Below are 17,528 nucleotides of genomic sequence, written 5' to 3'. Positions count from 1 at the left end.
TGCTCTATTTTTGGCCGCAGATTACGGGCATACGTCGATTGTCGGGTGCTTGATTGACGTGGGCCTGGATGTCAACGACCAAGATGATAGAGGAAATACTGCAATTTTTCACTCTGCTCGAAGTGGCAAGACAGATACAATGAAGATATTATTGGAAAATGGCGCTGACGTCCACCACCGTAATGTACTTGGCGAAACAGCGCTCTTTATGCAGCCAGAAATGGAAAATTGGAAATCTGTGAGATTCTGATACAAAATCATGCTGAGCTTGACGCAAGAAACCTTCTTATGGAGACGCCATTGGTACATGCTGCAAGTGGTCCCTACATTCGTCCACTTGAATCGGGAGCTCTAGATTATAGCCAAGTAGTCAGACTTTTCATTCAGAACGGGGCTGATCCCAACCCTTCCTATGACTTGGAGAGTGATGTTCAACATCCTGAGGCATGGAAAGTTCTGCTTTCTCCCAGAATTTCCTCTCTACGCAAGGAATACTCTGAGTCTCGTTTACGTTTATGTGAGGCAGCTCGCCAGATATGGGATTCACGGATCAAAAGCTACAGCGATGATCAGGTTCTGGACTTCCTTCACAGGGTTCTACCCCCGAAATCTCCTTTTCACGGGGTAAATCGCAGAAAAGAAAGCACAGCGCCGCTTCTGTTTGCCATCCGGGGCGGCAACGCTGAGCTAGCCAAAATCTTTCTTAGATGCGGGCAACGCATTGATAGTTTGACCGAACCTGTGCAGGAAATCCTACGTCGAGCAGTCGATTCAGGCCATCGCAGTATTGTGGAGCTTGTGCTGAAAGAGGAGCCCGATGAAGATGTGGATATTCCGTCACTGGTATTGCACGCAGCAGAAAAAAAAAACTGGCCTGTTTAATCCTCTCATGACGGAGCAGGAGGTCAATTTGAAAACCGCAAACATGGATCTTCCGTCACTGGTATTGCACGCAGAGAGGAAACACACTGATCTGTTTAAGTTCCTCATGACGGAGCAGAAGGTCAATCCGAAAACGGCAAATGTGGATATTCCATCACTGGTATTGCGCGTAGCAGAAATGGGAAACACTGGCATGTTGAAGTATCTCATAAAGGAGCAGGAAGTTAATTTGCAAACTGCAAGCGAAGTACTCCTCCTTGCGGCTCATGGTGGAAAGACTGAAGTTGTGAGATTCCTCTTGGAGAATGGAGCAAAGCCAACATTTGTGACTCGGAATGCTCAATCAGCGCTGCATGGTGCTGTCTTGAAAAATGCTACCGAATTGGTGGAGCTTTTACTGCAACAAGAGATAAATATCGACGCCCGAGACAAACACGGTCGAACCCCCTTGTTTTATGCTGTACAACGGTGCCGAACGCCTATAGTCCAGATGTTGCTTGAGGCAGGTGCGGACTCAAACATATCTGAGGATGACTTCACAGAACCAATCTTGTACGACACACAACGACCAACGGCGTATTTTCAGTGATCTGAATACACGCAATTCCGAAAATCTTTTTGGGGGTCTGACACCACTGTTTTTTGCCGCTGGTAACGGAAATGATGTTACTGTCAAACTGCTGTTGAGTCACGGTGCCATCCCAGACGTGCAAGACAGATTTGGAGAGAGGCCCATTAATTGGGCAGCAGCGCGAGGGTTCGAAGCGATTGTGAAGATGCTCCTCGACAGTGGAGCGAATGCAAACCAACTGGATCATCCTAGCCAGTCGCCCCTTTTATGGGCTTTAGGAGTATACAACCATGATTTCTCGAAAAAGCTCTATAGGGGCCGGAGCCCTCTGAGGGGGAATCACTTTGCATTCGGGGACGCAGAAGCAGTATTAGATCTGCTGCTAAAAAATGGTGCAGATCCCAATGTTATTGATGAAGATGGGCGGACACCACTTTATTTGTCAGTAAAGCTTGGCTTGAACTCGAAGGCCTTGGTTCGCTCATTTTTGCGTGCAGGCTGCGACCCCAACAGGAAAGATAAATATGGACGAACCCCACTGATGGGAGCAACTGTTCGGGGAATGACCAAATTCGTGACAGCACTCCTTGAAGCCCCAAATCTTGACCGAGATGCGACTGATAATTTCGGTCGCACGGCGCTGCTGGAAGCTACTGCGAGGAATAAGCCGCTCATTCGAGACATCCTGCTCCAGCCAAGCGCAGAAACCCAAATGGCGCATCCTTCAACTTCGTTGGATGAGCAGATCAGCTATCCTGGCCACCTTTGTGGTATTTGCGGAGTGCACGAGTGGCGAGATCTCGCCTACCATTGCTCAATATGCGACGAGGGCCATTTTGATATGTGTGAGGAGTGCAAGAAATGGGGTGCGACATGTTTAGATGCCACACACGAGATGACCAGAAGATTTGATATAGTCGGGGGTCGAGCGTCTGACATTGGAATCTACATTCTTTCTGAAGCGGAGCTCGCTGAGCTTGGAGGAGCCAGAAAGGCGCAGGAGAAACCCGACAGGATGTCTGCCTATAGGCAGGCTCCGAAATTTTTTCAATGATGTGGGATTCTTAGGCTGTTTGGAGGTGACGATTGCGAAAACGATTTTTTGCCCCCTGCTTCTAGCTTTGCAGTATACTTGTTTCTGATAGCAAGTGGTGATTTAGAGTCCCCACTGAAGTTGCTACGGCCCAGGCTTTCCATTACGGCGAGGGTCTGATGCTCTTTGAGCAGAATTTAAAGAGCTTTGGTATCCTGATATAGCTAATAAGTTCGGCGTGTACTCCTCTCTCATTGCTTTCTCGAGGGCTACGTGAATCAATACATAACCCGCAGATGACCCCCCAAAAGGCAATTCCAGGTCATCTAATGACTGCCAAGTTTGCGACCATATCTTTTCTAAGTCTATTGTGGACATGAGTAGTTGGATGGTGATTGTTTAACCAAGAGTCGCCAGTTCCATTCGTGCCTTCAATACAAGTATAGCCAGTGCTGTCTTTAAGGCTAGATTACTGGGGGTGGTCTAGGAATCCAGAGAACAAGCTAAACATATCGTATTTAATAGCCACTAGTCCAAAATTTTTGAGTAAAGGTTTAGTTTTCCGGAAATAGCCCAGTGTTAAAACGTATCACTCTGTCTCAATAGTTGTTTGATGTAGCCTATCTATTCTCTGTCACTATGGAGGCCCATTGTCGGCGCACAAAGCGTACGTCCAGGTGATCCGCTACTACAGTTGTTGCAAGTGCTTCGCCTTCTACAACGTCATCGACGTCCACGACGCCCAGTACTACAGGTATCAGAATTTAGCGGAATGGATCGTCTATATTTGGTACCAAACCTCCATGACTCAGTTTGACCTAAGTACTACTCTCAAATCGGAACCCTCAGAAAGTACAATACTGGAGTGAATTGTCCAGATCCAAGCTGATCTGCCTGCTTGTTTCAGGTCGCAGTTCTTTGATTCTTTCACTTGCCTGACTCACCACTCTTTTCTTCACAGACACCACTTTTTCCACCTTTTATAACGTCTGATTCTCAGCGTTCGCTACTTCAGAAATTCTTCTCTCTGACACTGCTATGGTCTGGCTTCTATCCAATTTCTTGCTCAGGAGCATACTCTCCGAGCCGTTGCCTTAAGGTCTATCTTCAACCTATAGCCGTGCGCAAGTTGGCTTATACAGATTTACTTCTTATTCCTTATATAACCATATATTCAAATAGAAGGAGTCACAGTTATTAACAAGTTGATATTTCCAATAACCAATATCGTATTTATATAGCATATTTTCCCTGCCTGCCCCGCATAATCTGGAAAGCTACTCCGGTAAGTATAGTGGTTAACACCTCTCTAGTTTGGATAGCAAGTTCTGATTGAAGTATAGGGTTCTACATATGACGTGAGCCAGATACTTATAGGAAGCGCTCTGGTGGTATTTCCCTGCGGTCCGACACATCAGAATGGACATCGAGAATATCAAAGACCGGTCTACTGGTATCGCTCTGAGAGATGATGTGCATAAGTCGTTTGGCAACTTCGCCTTGAGTTTTCTCTCTCACTATAAGTGTGCTCCCATTGCCAAGTGTAGTTTTACTGGACTGCCATTGGAGGACCATTTCGATCACTTGTGGACAAATTCCCTGTCCCATTATTTTGACTCAACCAAATATACTATCGAGAGAGAAAATCACGCATTGACGAGACAGTTGGGAACAGTAAACGATCAAATTTGATCGTGAAGAAGCTTGAGTTTGGGCAACTTCAAGCCCATTTGTTTGTCGAATGCAAGCGGCAAAGTTATCAGACAGATATGGAAAAAAGGCAGCGGGCTGAAGCTCAGCTAAGAGACTACATGGTTGATTGGACTGCACTTCATCCTACGACAAATCACCTGTATGGACTTTTGTCTATGGGCACACATGTCACGTTGTACGAGTTGATTCCGCGGACTCTCATCTGGAGAACTCGAACGAGAATGCCCATCTATGATCTTACATCTCAACTTGATCGACTTCGGCTGGATCGTCAGCTTCGGACTTTGGGTCGCCTCTGAAGTAGCAACGCTGGATCGTTGCTAGGACACAGACACAATCCAGGGTTACCAAGTATCCTCGGGCCGCATGGGGATGTTACGCTGGACGCTGGACGCTGGCTGCTGGGACGCGGCGGTGACGAAAGCCAGGTCGCCAATAATATCGAATGTCGTATAATTGTACCAATCAGAGATAATGACTGGTTTTTTATCGTTACAAAACCCAGCATTGAGAAGGCCGAAATCCTGAACGCGTCAGGCATGGGCGAGAAGCAAATAAGGGAATGGGAAAATATAAAGATAAGTACTTCAGCGCGATCCCTGATGGCCCTTACGTGCATCCACACGTGCTCTCCTTCCCAGACGGTAAAATGAAGACCAGCTGGTGCAATTCGTTGCCGGATATCGATGTCCGCGATACATACTCGTTCTTTTGGAAAGCCCCAAAAGGGGGGAAGCAGATCTGGTTCGCCGTTTGCAGCACTCCCAGCAAAAACTGGGTCGCTGATCTATATTAGGATATAAAGTGCTGGCATGTTTAGGATATTGCGGTGATTCGCTCCGAAGTTGGGACCAGCAAGAACTTAATCATCTGGGACTGTGATCCCAGGGATCCGGCCGGGAAGAAACCCCATGAGTTCCTCCTTTCCCCGCAGAGGGCCGTATATAAATACACGAGAGAACAAGGGGAGCTCGCCTCGTTCTGGTATTCGACCAACCGAGCTTTCTTGGGACTGGACCAGTGCCTTCCCTCGACCCTGGGCTGGCTGTGCGATATGGTCAGCATCCCGCTGGCGGAGAATGATCCGCCATTAAACCATTGTGTGAAGATCACCAGGAAATATTAGGGCCTGACCGACTCCACACGGATATGATCCCATCTCCCTTGTGCTCTCTTCATTGATGAACTCCTTCCGATCGGTCTGGCAACCCCCCCTGGAGCCGAGTTTTGGTCCACTGTCCGATACTATGCGCGACGGTTGTCTGAACGAGGACGGCTCGACCGATGTTTCTCGTTATCTGAAAGCCGCCTTCTAGAACCAGGATTGACTGGTCTGTTTCATGCTGATTCTTATTCTCGACTACTGTTTCTCTCATATGTGATACCTGACCTTCTTGCACTGCATGGTATTGTTTCCAGCGATACTGATACCTTACTGCTCACTGTTTAGCAGTTATTGCGAACCCCGTTTTTCTGCCCAGGTAAACTGCTGTGTTGGATACTATTTCTTGGCCTAGCCATCCGTTATCAGTCGTTTCACTTTCACGTCATTACTCTCTATATTCCTTTCAAACCGTTCGTTCTATCTCCAGGATGAGTTTGACGGAGGAGTTTGAGTCTGAGGAGATACTAGCTCTCCTAGGATATTCCGCTTCATACGGTTCGTCAACATTACCAGGAGCCAGCTGTTCGACTCTGCGCTTCGGGCCTGGAAACACCCAGCAATAGTTCTCACCCTTTCTTTGAATGACCTGCGAGATATTGCGGATGAATTTAACAGAGACGAAGGGTCCTTCCGGCCTAATGGATAACTATAGCATCTCCATGGCATCGACGAATTCTGGAACGATGGTTGCAAACAATCTACCTGAATTCCAGAAATTCCTGGATATGGCTGGAAGTCGAACACCAGTCAAATCTGTTCAGAGGAGTGATAATAGGCACCCAACGTCGCTTGCGGCAGTAAGAGTCCTTCAGAGATGTCCAAGCGAGTGGTGGGATACACCTCGGTTATGAGGGTCAGTCACCTCTGCCACTGATTTCGAGATGGCCAAGAAGAGAATATCGGAAACATTGCCTGGGTCTTTAGATAATCTTTCTGATTGGATGTGTCAGATACTGGATAAGCAGCGGAGACTTATCAGAAACTTGCCGACCCTGGATGCATATAACGGCATTGGAAGTGTATCCGATGAGTCGGATTGGCGAAATGTCCCTCTTGGGCCGTCCGCACAGTTTTCCCCTAGTTATATTCATGGACTAGGCTTCATCTAGATGTCATGACGTCTGACTTTGGTCCATTTGCAGAAGACGTTGAACTTGCCCGGTTGGATATGAGCGGTCACTCTGGATATCTACTTATCTGCCACTGTTCACCGCCCTGGATCATAATCGCTTTTATCTAGCATCTAGCTGCCCCTCCAAATAAATAATAGAAGAACAACAACTTCTTCTTCCCTAGAACATTCCGTGTGACTTGTCTTAGCATACTCATACTCATATTCATCTTGCTCAGAACCCGCGGGATCTGCTCTTATAATTCTCCGTAGTATGCAAGCAGTAATTAATTAATATCATTAATAATTGCTGTAGACATTCTGAGCACGTTGCCCAGTGGTGCCACCACCATGATTGATCGGGAAGTGAGATGGAGAGGCAAGCCGAGAGTTCGGCCGACTGGGTCGGATTTTCGATGTTGTTTCGTTGGGCGGAAAAGATGATCAGAGGCTAACAGGGCTAAAATGGGCTAATCAGCCAAAAAACTCTCCGCAAGATCGACTTCATTATTAATCATTCGGAGTTATTAATCATTTCAGAAGAGGCCAACAGCTGCACAATCCAACCACGGGTTCGGTCACTTTTCACAGCATCCTATTGATTGCCCGGCGTTTCACAGGAGAAGGGAAAGGAAGAAAAGGAAACATTTGAGACGGCGTAATCTTAATCGGGGGCAGTTGTTGCCATTGTCGCCGCCGACGTGACGATATTGATATGATGGAGGGGCTTCTAAGCAGTCCAACTCTCCGTGTATTAGTATTAGTTAGTTATTATGATTATTATTATAAGTAGAGTATGTATTAGAATTAGTATTATTATGATTGCTATTATTATTATTCCAAGCTACGATGCTTCTTCCGGCATTATTCTTCTTATTTCAAAGCAGAGTGGAGCAACATTTGTCTGCGATTTGTCCTTCGATCGGCTTCTCCGCGGTGACATTTCTCTTGCTTGAAGTTATTTAAAGCTGGTCGATCTCCCCGGGGTACGCTCCATTCATATTGGGGTATAGATATTATTATTACTACCATACTCAACCTTTATTAACATCCTCTCCTCCTCCTCTCTGTTATCTCTCTCTCCCTGATCAACCACAACCAACAACCATGTCGGCCCGCGCTCAGGTTCCCGATATCATCAACAAGCCCGCTCCCGGCGTTTCCTACTTCACTCCTGCCCAGGAACCTCCAGCTGGAACAGCTGCTGACCCCCAGTCCGATGGCACCAAGCCTCCCAAGCTCTTCACGCCTCTCAAGCTGAGAGGTCTCACTCTGCACAACCGCATTGGGGTACGTTGGTAGTTGTGCTATTCGTCGTTATCGTTATCATCGCAAGATGAACCCAAGATGAACCCAAGAACTGACCGTGATCTTCTTCCTCTTCAGCTGTCTCCCCTCTGCCAGTACTCCGCCCAGGATGGCCACATGACTGACTGGCATCTCGCCCATCTGGGAGGCATCGCCCAGCGCGGTCCTGGTCTCCTGATGATCGAGGCCACCTCCGTTGTTCCCGAAGGACGCATTACCCCCCACGACGTCGGATTGTGGAAGGATTCGCAGATTGAGCCGATGCGCCGGGTGATTGAGTTTATCCACAGCCAGAACCAGATCGTCGGTGTTCAGATCGCCCACGCTGGTCGCAAGGCTAGCACCGTTGCTCCCTGGTTGTCCATGGGACCTGGCCACCGAGAAGGCTGGCGGCTGGCCCGACAACGTCAAGGGTCCCAGCGACATCCCCTTCACCGACCGTTTCCCTCTGCCCAAGGCCATGACCAAGCAGGACATTGAGGAGCTCAAGACCGCCTGGGGGCTGCCGTCAAGCGTGCCGTCAAGGCGGGCGCTGACCTTTGTTGAGTCCACAACGCCCACGGATACCTGCTGAACTCCTTCCTCTCTCCGCAGTCCAACACCGGACCGACGAGTACGGTGGCAGCTTCGAGAACCGCATTCGTCTGACCCTCGAGATCGCCGAGATCACCCGCAAGGCTGTTCCGAGGACATGCCCGTTTTCTTCTGGCGTGTCACTGCCACCGAGTGGCTGGAGGAGGTCAAGCCCGACGAGCCCAGCTGGCCGCGTCGAGGACACCGTCAAGCTGGCTCAGATCCTCGCCGACAAGGGCCTGGTCGACTTGATCGACATCAGCTCTGGTGGAAACAACATTCAGCAGAAGATCAAGGGCGGTCCTGGATTCCAGGCTCCCTTCTCAGTCGCCGTCAAGAAGGCGGTCGGCGACAAGGTTGCGGTCAGCGCCGTTGGCAGCATCAACGACGGCAAGCTGGCCAACAAGCTGCTCGAGGAGACGGTCTTGACTTCATCTTCATTGGCCGTGGCTTCCAGAAGAACCCCGGTCTGGTTTGGACCTTTGCTGAGGACCTCGACACTGAGATCTCGATGGCCAACCAGATCCGCTGGGGTTTCACCAGCCGTGCCGGTCCAGTCTTCTTGAAGAAGCGCAGCCAGCAGAAGCACTAAATCTTACACAAAACGATGTAACTAGAATCTCGCGTATGAGGACTCCCAGACATGATTGATGGTTTTGTTATGGTCTCTCCCCCTTCCTCTAGAGATACTATCATATAGAGCTTATGAATGAAAATATTACGGATGTTAATCTTTATTCTTCTCCTGTTCAAATAGATGATATATGAATCACTTACATGTTGATCGCAGTCATCCACCATAGGGAAGTAGTCAAAAAAACCCCCCAATCCCGATAAAGTGTCACGTAGTTAAGTAGTGTCAAAGCGAATCGAATGATTTTCTACCACTAAACCACCACAGATCTACCCGTGCAATAAGTACATAGACCATATCCATATTCGTAACTAGTGTAAATAGACCGACCACACGGGGCATCCGATCGCGTGAACCCCAGATATGCTTTCTCGGAGAGCCCTCGGCGCAACGTGTGAATTTTGAAAAAGCCGTCGGACACGGAACCAGATAAGATCTCCGGCGTCCGAAGTTGACATCAAGCCGTTTCAGAATAATGAGAATCCAATCGTCGTCAAAGGAGTGTCGATTACGAAAACAATTGTCGACTTGACTAGGCATCAGACAGAAAGAATCCTTCTGCCTTGATTGTCTTCTGGGGTAGGTATTTTTTTGAGAAAAAGATCGAGGTAGTTCAACATCCTCGGGAGAAGCAATTGAACCGACTCCGTTTATTTCGAGGATTGGATTAGCCCGCTCCTCGCGCTGGTTACCTGATCTGGGTTGACTTGAGGACTGGCCATTAGTTATAAAGAATCGACAGATTTCCAGCTCACCGTCGGGACTCGGACGTCGAGTTTGCAATCCCAGATCGATCTCGGAGATCGATCGTGATATGGATCGTGGATTATTTCGGTGACTAGTTATCGATCTGCAGCTGTTGTGCAATTAGGTACTTACATCCGATCCCTTCTGCAACCAACCGAGGTGTCTAAGTACCTTGACATTTTCTCCGAAGAACGAAACAGCTCCAAGAACTCCAGTGTCTATCCATCAATCTCGTCGTGGATTACTTTCACTGGCCCCGAACGACACCGCATTTTGTTACTTTTTCTCCTTAACAAGTTAAGGAGCGAGAGCAATCTTGCATAAGATCCAGCAGGCTACTGGTGTCGGAGATCTCGCGTTTGGACGGGGTGGATCTTCAACATACTTAGTCCCTAACCAAGCCAAGCGTCGATGAAGCTTTGGATGTTTGAAGATTCATCATTATTATCATCTCGCCAAGTCCAACTCTTCATGGACAGTTGATATAATCTCGTCCTTTACCAACGAAACATCTCCCTGGAACGCATCGACGGCCAAGACCGCTCTTCTCGACGCAACAATTGACGAACTCGAAAAGTGCATTATCAGTCAGCTGCTAATTACTGGCTGAACCTACTTGGTCTTTCGTGTATTCGTGTCTTGCGAATTACTTCTACCAAACTTACTCGCCATTATTCCTTTTTGATCTCATCGTCTCTTTAAAACATCCTTTTACCCTAACTACAATGGGTCTCTCTAATCCGATTTGGGCAATCTTGTCCTTCAGTCTCGGTATTCTTCTCGTGCAACATAAACCAGAGTACTCCGTGCGAGAATCCTATTTCCTAACGGCCCTATCGATCTTCTTCACAACACTCGTCGGGAGAATTGTCTATACTACAATCCTATATCCGGAATTCTTTACGCCGCTAAGACATATCCAGACTCCGAAGGCAAGTATACACACATACATACAATTAATCATTCATTTTGACCTTCTCGAAAAGGTCGGAACGATCATTGCTAACCTCTTTATAACTATATACAGGGAAGATCATGGCTCAAAGGCAATACGCAATCATTATTCATCGAGTCTCCCGGATCGCGCTGTCTCCGATGGATGGAGGAGATGCCTGATGCGGAACTTATCCGCTACTATCTAGTAGGAAATATGGAAAGAGTGCTTGTAGTGAGCCCTAAAGCTCTAAGCGAGGTTCTTACTCTGAAGTCATACGACTTTCGTAAGCCTGATCTGGCACGGATCTCTCTGGAGCGTATCACTGGTAATGGCGTTCTGCTCGCTGAAGGGGACGAGCATAAGGTTGGTTCGAACATCCTGTATTATCCTGTTTTGGGGACCTTTTCATCCATCTCGCTAACTAATTCATTCCGCAGAGACAACGAAAGAATCTCATGCCTGCTTTCTCTTATCGTCATGTTAAGAATCTCTACCCAGTCTTCTGGGCCAAAGCAGTCGAGATGGTCCAGATGATTGGCGATGAGCTTCGCAGCAAACCAAACTCTCAAGAAGAAGAAGATGATGATGATAAAACAATCATAGTCGGCGACTGGGCCAGTAGAGCCACTCTCGACGCCATCAGCATCGCCAGCATGGGCCGCGACTTCGACACGCTCCGCGATCCAGATAACGAACTCAACAACCACTACCCGCCGCTTACTGATGGAGCCGTCCGTGAAAATGAGAATCCTCTTCCTGGTAGCGATGTTCCTCGTCGATTTGGGATTCTTCCAGAAGATCCCCATAAAGCGAAACCGTGACGTTCGCGCAGCATCAAGCTACATCCGAACCGTTGCCCGACAACTAGTTCGCGAGAAGAAAGAACGGCTTGAAAAGAAGACACAAGATGCCAATGGCAATGCCAATACCAACGACGCAGTGACAGCCGCCAGCGACGAAATCGACATCATGTCCGTCGCCCTAACCAGCGGCGGCTTTTCAGAAGAGAATCTAGTAGATCAAATGATGACTTTCCTCGCAGCAGGGCACGAAACCACCGCTTCTGCCTTCCAATGGGTCATCTACGCCCTGTGCAAACATCCAGGAATCCAATCTCGTCTTCGTGACGAAATCCGCGCAAATCTCCCATCCCCATCACATACATCCAATACCATCTCCGCCTCAATCATCGATTCCCTTCCCTACCTCAACGCCGTCTGCAATGAGACTCTCCGCTTCTACCCCTCTGTACCTCTCACCATCCGAGAAGCAGCCCGCGACACCACCGTTGTCGGCCACCATATCCCGAAAGGATCCCTCCTTGTTTTAGCCCCCGAAGCCACGAACCGGAGTAAGGAACTCTGGGGCCCCGACGCGGATGTATTTGATCCGGAACGATGGATGGGTCCAGGACGAGCGAATACCGGTGGTGCGGATACGAATTATGCGTTTTTGAGTTTCCTGCATGGTCCGAGAGGGTGTATTGGTCAGGGGTTTGCGAAGGGGGAGTTGGCGTGCATGGTGGCTGTTACGGTGGGGAGGTTTCAGATGGAATTGAAGAATCCAGATGCGGAGTTGAAGATGAGGAGAGGTGTTACTGTGTCGCCTATTGATGGTGTAGAGGCGAGGTTTAGGGTTGTTGAGGGTTGGTAGTAGGTTTCGTTCTTTAAATGCCGGAGATTTCTTTTTTTTTTTTTTTTTTTTTTTTACGTTTTTATTCCACTATAATGATAAACCTGACCTGTTTGATTATTGCGGTATATATATATATATATATATTGTTCCTTTTCCACCAACTCGATTCTATTGATCTGTCCAGTGTCAAGTTTCTTGCACGTATAGCAAAGGTCTAGCATTTCCAAGAGCAACGGGCGCTTATACACCCACGTAAATAACTAACTACAGAACCAGCTTAAATAAACGTGAAGCAAAGAGTGAACAATCTAATAATACTCCTCTCTAAACACCATAACCCTCTCCTTTTCTCCATCTGCATCTTCTTCGATCCAGGCCCGAAACATCCCCCCACAATTGAAATCGAAAACGACATTTCCTCTCTTTAGCTTATCACCAGGATTCTCTGGGGAGTGAGATGAAATTTCGATCCCGATGATCCCACCTTGTCCCTCACTCGTCTTTTCCCATCGTCTACCTGCGGAGCGCTGCAGTTCACCGCCTTGTCCGGCGATGGCGGTGACTGCCTCAGCGAGCGTGCTCGGGAAAGATCCTGCAGGAGAGAATCGGAGCATCGAGGACGCAGTACGGGCCGCGGCGACGCGTAAGAAAGAGTCGCCGTTGCCAGTTCCTGAGAGGGCGACGGCACGACGGGTGGTAAGAGGTTTGGTATATCTCGGTTGTTGATGGCTCAGAAGGGGTTGCTTTTCAGGGGAACGAGGACGATGTGATCCTGAGTCTTGGTCTGCGGGGACATCCCGGCTTGAAGACAGATAACGAAGGTAAGAGGTAAGACAATCTCCCAGGCACGATTTCAGATAGCGAGTAAAGTCCCAAGTGGTGAGATGTGCGGACTGGTCTGATTCTGCATGTGTTGCCGTTGAACTTGATGTCCCATATACCATCGTCCCAGTCTCACTTTCAGCAGTTACTTTAACATCCCACGCCTCAGCCCAGAATCCCGCTCCGAACGTCGGTGTATCACCAACTCTCCCGGGCTTCTTGTTCGTCAAACCCCCCGTACTCGTAGCAACGGCCAGATTGCCCCATTGGTCCAAACAGACGCATCCCACAGTCCCCTGACTCATTGTAATATCTTCCTTAATCCCCTTCAGGCCTCTCATATGCTCATCCCATCGCTTCTGGGTCCAGAACCACTCGTCAGGCGCAAATTCTAGACCCCATTCGTCAGCCAGCTTCTCGACTTCGAGCCCACTGAGCTGCGAGTGCATATTTCCTCCGTCACCGTTCGGTTCGCCGTTGGAATCGTAACCCGTTCGCAGAAGCGCTTCCCGCGCAAGTTGGATCGGATGCCGTACGCTCCTCACGTTGATAACGCCCGCGCCGCGTTTTATCGTTCCCGGTTCGCTGCTATTCTCCCAGCCCTCTTGAATGGATGTCACCATGACGGAGGCTTCCATCTCGATAGTGCCAGCGGAGGTAAAGACGCTGCCCCGACCGCAGTTGAACAGCTCGTCGTCTTCCATCAGCGAGACAGCATGTACTGCTGCGTCGAGGGCGGTTGCGCCATTCTTGAGCAGTGTGTACGTCGAGCGGAGGTAGGCAAGGAGAGACGCATGGAATTGGTCATAGAGAGGAGGTGGAAGAGTCGAACGATGGATGTCACCCGCGCCGCCGTGGAGGATGAGTGTCGGTTTGAACGTCGGAGGAAGAGTTGCGGACATAGTTGATATGCTATCGGAGGTATCTGCGGGCTGAAGTGGCCTAGTGATAGAAAGCTGGTTGTTCTTTGATGGTTAGCTATCTGGCATCTGAATCCATTCTTTGCAAAATAATAATCGCACACTTCATATGGTGAGGAAAGCTGTAGATCTGCGAGGTGACTTGGAACTATCCATGCGGGAGTACCTGTCACTTGGGGCTTTTCCTGTTACGGAAAGTCACACGTCGTCCCCCGGTCACCCTCGGACTAATCGGGGAAATACCTGGGAGATCTAAAAAAACGAATCGCGCAGTAAAGCAGGCTGTGTATTAAATATCACATTCATTCGGACGTTAATGTACAGGGTCGAACACAATGGCTTGGACAGACTGTCCTAGAAACACGGCCGGAATGGCCTTTTTGTGAACCCGCAATCCCCGACGTAGAAATGCAGAACGCCAAGGGGATGGAACTAATAACCCAGGCGCGAAATAGATTGCTGAGATATTTTCGAGCAGGAACGGAAAGGTAGCGAAATATAAATGGAACCTCTATGTCATGCCGCAGAAAATGAGAACCCGGACCCAACACCAGAGGAGGAGAGATGGTTTTATGAAGAGAGCGGTTAAACTCTTGTCGAAAGATATTGTAGGGTGACTCGTGTATGTTTATGCGACGGCCTTCTCGCCAGCGGGAGGAGGTGGGGGTAGCTGCAACACCATGTGAGTAATAGGTTATCTCGGTGAGGAGCAAGGCTACTTACATCCAACCTCGTGTTCTCAGCCATCATTCTCTGGAATCCAATACCAACACCTTCAATGACACCCAAGAAGATGGCGCACATGATAGCGGAGTTTCTGGCAGCTTTCATACCACCTCGAATGGCCAGCGCACCACCTGTGAAGAAACCGGCAATGACTAGGAAACGACGTCAGACCTTCACTCCAAGCGCATATTGGGTGGACGATAAGGGTCCATAAACATACTGGCATTGTACGGGTCCTCCTTCTTTCTGATTCCCTTGATCGCGCAGTCGAACGTCGAGAACATACCACCCCAGACACCAAAGTTTCCGCCCAGCACCGGGGCACGAGCCTTAATCGCGGTGATCGCACCTATCCGTCGTTCACCGTACGGGCTGTTTCGGAATCCTTTAACACCGTGCCAGACAGCGCCTCCAATAGCCTAAAGCAAGAAAATAACCCATCAGCGCTCAATGTTCGGAGCTGAAGGAAAATACGACCGGCGGGTTCGACGGAGCTGGATGATACATACACCCATACAGAAAGCACCACCAAAGTCACTCAGGGCAACCCAGGGGCAAGGATCTCTCGAGTGATCCATGACGGTATCTATAAAAGAGTAAAGGGATAGGTCGAGGGAATGGACCGGCGAAGAACGGTGGCCTTAGGAGTCGAGATCGCGAGATGCGCGCGCGGCCAAATAAAATAAAAAGGTTGAAAAAACAGGGCCTATCACCCGCACCCTAGTGTACAGTGTTTAAAGTATTAACCGTCTCTGTTAAATGAGACTGGATGGGAGAAGAAAGAAAGGGCCGACGATCGAAAAGCAACAAGATAGACAAAAGCCGGAACTTGGCTTTTTTCTCCAGGTAAACGTGACCGGCTCGAGGGAATGTCACGTGCATCACCACCACCGCCTTCCCAATATGACCGTGGCGTCATCAAAGGTCCATCAGGGTCATAACTATTCACTATTATTATTGTGTGAGTATTTCTATTGTTACAAGTCAGAACTGTTCTTGACAGATGAAGTAGATGCGTGCATGGTGACCTGCTGGATAAACATCTTGTCGACCTTTCCCCTACTGTGTTAGTCATCTGACGACCGTCACCGGACGACCACCTGGGCCCCAGAGAAAAAGAGCAAAGGGAAACCGGAGAACGCAACCACCAAGGAGAGAGGGGAAAAGAAAAGGTGAAGGGAGAGAGACGAGAAAGACGAAAAGGGAATAGGAAGGAAAGGGGGGGAGGAAAGATAGGAGGGAGAAGACGAGAGGAGGGAAAAGAGGAAAGGGGCGAAAAGGGGAACGGAATGAGAAGGGAAGGAGGGCGGAAGAGGGGAGGAGAAAAGGAAGGAGAGAGAGCGGGAGACGAGAAAGGGGAGAGAAAAGAGAGAAAACGCGAGAAAGAAGGAGGAGGGAGGAGAAGAAGAAGAGAGAAAGGGGGGAAAAAGAGAAAGGTGGGGGAACGGAACGGGAAGAAGAAGCGCGAGAAAGGGGAGGGGAAAGCGGGAAGGAGGGAGGAGGAGGAGAGAGGGGAAGAAGGGGAAAAAGAAGCGAAGAAAAAGCGAAGATAGAGGAGGGAAGAGAGCGGAGGGGGAAAGCGAAAAAGAGAGCAAGTGAGGATGGAGAAAGAACGAAGAGAGAGGGACGAGGGCGGGAGAGGATCGGAGGAGAGAGAGAAAGAAGAGAGAAAACGGAAAAAACGGGTAAAGAGGCGAGGGAAAGCGAGGGTAGAGGAAAAAAGAGAAGAGGGGAAAAAGAAAGGGGAGAGGCGGGCAGAGAGGGGAGAGAAGGGGGGAAAGGAGGGGCGAGAGATAGATAGGAAAAGAATAGAGAGAGGAAGGGGAGTAGGAGGAAGAGGAGGACGAAAGAAGAAAAAGAAGAAGGGGATACGAAAATAAAACCGTGAAAAAAGGAGAAGAAAGGCGAAAAACGGAGAAGGGGGGGAGGGCCGGAACGAGAAATAATAAGTAAGATAGAAAAGCTTTAAATAAAGAGTTATATATATACGAATAAAGTAAGGAAAAAATTAGATTTAAAACTGCTTTTTTATTATTATATTATATTACTATTATTTTCTAAAGTTTTATATATTTTATATAACTTTATAGTATGAAAAATATATATAATAAATTTTATAATAAAATATTAAAGAATAAATAAATAATATTAAGTTAAAATTTTAGAAAATTTACTAACTTTAACTACTTATAGTACTATATATATTAATAAATTTCATAAAAAAAATAGATTAATTAAAAATTTATTATTTATAATATTTATATATTAAATTTTATTTCAAAATATTTAATTGTTGTTGAGTTATAAAGGTTTAGATTTGCTAATTTTCTATGGGGGAAAAGCGGTCGTCAGGTGGGAACGGTCGGCAGCTGGTCAAAGACTGTAGGTCCGTCAGAGGTTCAGGATATACATTTACTTCGGTGCGATAGAATTCGACAGTTATATATGAGGAGGGAAAAATAAAAATAAATTATTATATATACCTATATAAGAGGACGTCAGGGTGGTACTTTCTCTCAAAGTCGAACACGTAATATTTATCTAGACGTCTTCCCCAAAGCTCTCTATCAACTACCGGGATAGGAGCCGAATCTCGACCTCGGAAGTTAAGTAGAGAGGTTCGTTCGGCTGTTAACCCGACAAAGAAGATCGTACATACATATGTTTACCCCATCCTCGGGGTCCATTCCGGATTCCGACGGTAGTATTAATACTTTTGAGTACCGTATAAGCATGCATATTAAGAAGGAA

At 48.0% G+C, this 17,528-nt stretch overlaps 6 protein-coding genes across 6 annotated transcripts; 4 read left to right on the top strand and 2 right to left on the bottom strand.

Moving 5' to 3' along the window:
• Positions 1-4: 4 nt before the first annotated feature.
• On the top strand, positions 5-2,507 carry C8Q69DRAFT_410296 (ankyrin repeat-containing domain protein; the record flags this gene model as incomplete). The annotated part of the gene is made up of 3 exons (XM_028628294.1): positions 5-184; positions 1,199-1,434; positions 1,613-2,507. Coding segments are annotated over 3 exons (1,311 nt in total), but the record flags the coding sequence as incomplete, so codon positions are not given.
• A 2,293-nt stretch (positions 2,508-4,800) lies between these two features.
• Positions 4,801-4,980, top strand: C8Q69DRAFT_381289 (hypothetical protein; the record flags this gene model as incomplete). Its single annotated transcript, XM_028627607.1, has 1 exon — positions 4,801-4,980. A coding segment is annotated over one exon (180 nt), but the record flags the coding sequence as incomplete, so codon positions are not given.
• A 2,291-nt stretch (positions 4,981-7,271) lies between these two features.
• On the top strand, positions 7,272-9,102 carry C8Q69DRAFT_483933 (flavin oxidoreductase/12-oxophytodienoate reductase). Its single transcript, XM_028631745.1, has 4 exons — positions 7,272-7,765; positions 7,862-8,128; positions 8,169-8,329; positions 8,378-9,102. Exons 1-4 carry the CDS (start codon positions 7,583-7,585, stop codon positions 8,946-8,948), a joined length of 1,182 nt encoding a protein of 393 aa, XP_028480805.1. The 5' UTR covers positions 7,272-7,582; the 3' UTR covers positions 8,949-9,102.
• A 1,360-nt stretch (positions 9,103-10,462) lies between these two features.
• C8Q69DRAFT_520109 (cytochrome P450) lies at positions 10,463-12,366 on the top strand (the record flags this gene model as incomplete). The annotated part of the gene is made up of 4 exons (XM_028633484.1): positions 10,463-10,669; positions 10,765-11,037; positions 11,112-11,405; positions 11,470-12,366. 4 exons carry the CDS (start codon positions 10,463-10,465, stop codon positions 12,325-12,327), a joined length of 1,632 nt encoding a protein of 543 aa, XP_028480804.1. The 3' UTR covers positions 12,328-12,366.
• Positions 12,359-14,270, bottom strand: C8Q69DRAFT_483929 (putative asparaginase). The gene has a single exon (XM_028631744.1). It carries the CDS (start codon positions 14,031-14,033, stop codon positions 12,618-12,620), a length of 1,416 nt encoding a protein of 471 aa, XP_028480803.1. The 5' UTR covers positions 14,034-14,270; the 3' UTR covers positions 12,359-12,617.
• Positions 14,271-15,773, bottom strand: C8Q69DRAFT_483927 (putative mitochondrial inner membrane translocase subunit). The gene is made up of 4 exons (XM_028631743.1): positions 15,287-15,773; positions 14,998-15,196; positions 14,775-14,929; positions 14,271-14,721 (listed from the first exon to the last, which is right to left on the bottom strand). The coding sequence occupies exons 1-4, from the start codon at positions 15,353-15,355 to the stop codon at positions 14,680-14,682; spliced, it is 465 nt and encodes a 154-aa protein (XP_028480802.1). The 5' UTR covers positions 15,356-15,773; the 3' UTR covers positions 14,271-14,679.
• Positions 15,774-17,528: the final 1,755 nt, after the last annotated feature.

Source organism: Paecilomyces variotii (assembly GCF_004022145.1).
Source record: "Paecilomyces variotii strain CBS 101075 chromosome Unknown C8Q69scaffold_48, whole genome shotgun sequence".
Lineage (NCBI taxonomy): Eukaryota > Fungi > Ascomycota > Eurotiomycetes > Eurotiales > Thermoascaceae > Paecilomyces > Paecilomyces variotii.
The sequence above is the reverse complement of the archived record's forward strand: the minus strand, read 5'-3'. Positions and strand labels throughout refer to the sequence as shown.